Source organism: Numida meleagris, chromosome 26 (assembly GCF_002078875.1).
Source record: "Numida meleagris isolate 19003 breed g44 Domestic line chromosome 26, NumMel1.0, whole genome shotgun sequence".
Classification (NCBI taxonomy): domain Eukaryota; kingdom Metazoa; phylum Chordata; class Aves; order Galliformes; family Numididae; genus Numida; species Numida meleagris.
The window spans coordinates 2,850,043-2,852,617 of record NC_034434.1 but is presented as its reverse complement, the minus strand read 5'-3'; the positions used below and the strand labels follow the sequence as shown (position 1 = coordinate 2,852,617).

The 2,575-nt window shown below is 49.9% G+C and overlaps 1 protein-coding gene and 1 long non-coding RNA gene across 2 annotated transcripts in view; both read right to left on the bottom strand.

The window, feature by feature from the left end:
• The window catches only part of LOC110388611, a 30,795-nt gene that overhangs the window by 14,751 nt on the left and 13,469 nt on the right, over window positions 1-2,575 (bottom strand). The gene's annotated exons all lie outside the window — the stretch shown is intronic.
• On the bottom strand, window positions 339-2,569 carry HOXB4 (homeobox B4). The gene is made up of 3 exons (XM_021378043.1): window positions 2,366-2,569; window positions 1,831-2,257; window positions 339-1,041 (listed from the first exon to the last, which is right to left on the bottom strand). Exons 1-3 carry the CDS (start codon window positions 2,477-2,479, stop codon window positions 725-727), a joined length of 858 nt encoding a protein of 285 aa, XP_021233718.1. The 5' UTR covers window positions 2,480-2,569; the 3' UTR covers window positions 339-724.

Genomic DNA, 2,575 nt, shown 5'->3' with positions numbered 1-2,575 from the left:
GGCGCGGGGGGGTGGGGGGGGATCCCCGCAGTACTGGCCATTCTCTCGGTTTCTTTGTCCATCACCCACTTGACCTAATTTTAGGGGTTTTTCTTTTTCCAGGGGTCCCCCCCTCCCCCCCCCCCATGTCCGAGAGCTCCATCCCCGTTTGCACTCCGGGGAATTTTGCTGTCGGTTCTGTTGGTTTTCTCCACCGCGGATCTTTGGGATGTCTGGATTAAAAACGTTCGGTAGGCGAGAAAGGGGGGGGGGGAAAGGGAGGGAAAGGGAAAAAAAAAAAGAAAAAAGAAAGGGGGAAAAAAAAAAGGGGGTATGGGGGGGGGGGAATCCAGTTCGTCTCGAAGAAACTGAGCCTCATTTATTAAAGTGAACGCTGGTTGTCGAGGTAATAGCAGACATAAGGTCCATCCTTTGTACGGGAGAGTAAACATGACAAATGGGGCAGAGCTTGGCGTGATTAAAGATGAAACAAGGATCCATCTTAGCCAAATCTGAAAACTACTATCTACAGCCTTCTTCTAATGGAAGAGGGGCACAGCAGCACGGCTCTGCTTTGTTGGAGCAGAGCCTCTCTCTATTCCCCCTTATAAATAAAAAAAAAGCATCCCTCCTTCCCTCGCTTCTCGGAGCACTAAAAAAACCCCAATTCTCCCGTGTTCCCTACACACACGCACACGCACAATCACACCCACGAGCACGCACGCCCCGTCCATACAGGGAATAGTTATAGGCTGCTGGCTGGTCCGCTGGATCGGCTTTGGGAAGTTGCCGGTGGGATCTGCAGGTTGCCAGAGGAGCTGGAAGGGTTAGACCTGATCTTGGTGTTGGGTAACTTGTGGTCTTTCTTCCATTTCATCCTCCTGTTCTGGAACCAGATTTTGATCTGGCGCTCGGAGAGGCACAGGGAGTGGGCGATCTCGACCCTCCTCCTCCGGGTGAGATAGCGGTTATAGTGGAATTCCTTCTCCAGCTCCAGGACCTGCTGCCTGGTGTAGGCTGTGCGCGAGCGTTTCGGTTCCCCTCCTGAATAATTGGGGTTTACTGATCAAACACAAAGGAGGGGAAAAAAAAAACAACAACAAAAAAGAACAACAAAAGAGCAGAAGAATTACCGAGCTGTTCCTTTAATGGGTCCTCTCCCCCCCCCCTCCAAAAAAAAAAAAAAAAAAGAAAAGCATCGCACATTCTTTTGGAGGGGGGAAATACTAAAAAAAAATACACCACAAATCTAAAAATACACCCGGAGCCTATCTCCAAATCTCCACCTCCAGCCTCGTTGCTTGACGTGTATTCCTGTCTAAACGTTTTTATAAGGTCCCCCAGACACATTTTCCATGCCCTCTACGTGTGTATGTACGCATATATATACAGCACTACTCGGACATCGCTCTATTATCCCCAAATCTTTCAAGTTTTCCCCTGCACGCATGCACACAGACGAGCAGACGCGCTCCTTTTTATTAAATATCACACATGCAGCCGAAAAAAAAAAGGGGAAAAAAAAAAAAGGTGAAAGGAAAGGAAAATAGTAAAAGTTTACTCAACCCGCCACTTAAATACAAATTACGAAAACATAAAACTTAACTTATGAAGATTCAACAGCCATAAAAAAAGTAGCCTGCAAGAAATTGGAGGAGGATGGTAACAGAGACTTCAAAGGCACATGGCCAAGCAGAGCAATAAAAATTTATGGAGGATGTAATTATACCGCTCTGCAAACAGGCGATCGTAAATCTCCGCGAATGGTTATTTTACAACTGGTGCAATAAGATTTCTACAAGACTTTGAGGTGCTACTTAGTATAAAGCAAAGCCACTTTAGTTCACTTACCCGTGCTTACATGGACTTTTTTCATCCAGGGGTAAACTACCGGCTCTTTGCAAGAGGAATTGGAAGGGCTTTGGTTCAGAGAGTTTTGGCTGCAGGAGGGTGGAGGGCTGGGGGTTCCCGGCTCGCAGGGATGGTTTGGCTCAGAGAGGTGGCTCTGCAGTCCGGCCGGAGGATGGACATGACCCCGGGGGGATAACACCGCTGCTTGGTGCCCGGAGCTCTGACAGGACGGGTAGAGCTGCTCGCTGCATGCTGACCGCGGCTGGTACATCGCTTCATGTTGGAAAGTGCTCTCTCGCCTCTGGCTGCTGTAATATTCCGGCGAGTGATTGGGAAGGTAATCGCTGTGGGAATACTCTTCACAGGGTGGGAACTTGGGGTCCACATAGTTGGAGTTGATCAAAAACGAGCTCATGGCCATTAATTTCTTAGAATTGCACACACGAAAAATATATATATATATATATATTTCCTAAAATTTATTCCTGTCCCCCCCTTTACTCGTTTTCCTGTTTCGTGAAACCCTCCTACTTACTGTCAAGTGAACAAAGTTGGAGTCCATGTGACAGAGCGGGCCAATGGCGAGGTGGCCTGCGATCCCCGGATAAGGAAATCTGCCCGGCACGGGCTCTCCCGGGGCCCGGAGCATCCCCGGGGAGGCGGCCGGGGGCGCCCGCTCCCCTCCGGCCCCGCTCCCCGGGCCCCTCCGTCCCCGCGCTCCGCAGCGCCCCGCGGGCGAAGAGCG

What these genes read in the sequence shown, in the direction of transcription:
- HOXB4 (XM_021378043.1), bottom strand. Translation starts at nt 2,479, where the DNA reads ATGCTCCGGGCCCCGGGAGAGCCCGTGCCGGGCAGATTTCCTTATCCG. An exon ending in CCAACTTTGTTCACTTGACA is followed by an intron (nt 2,258 to 2,365) that starts GTAAGTAGGAGG and finishes TGCAATTCTAAG; the next exon opens with AAATTAATGGCCATGAGCTC. An exon ending in AAAAGTCCATGTAAGCACGG is followed by an intron (nt 1,042 to 1,830) that starts GTAAGTGAACTA and finishes GTGTTTGATCAG; the next exon opens with TAAACCCCAATTATTCAGGA.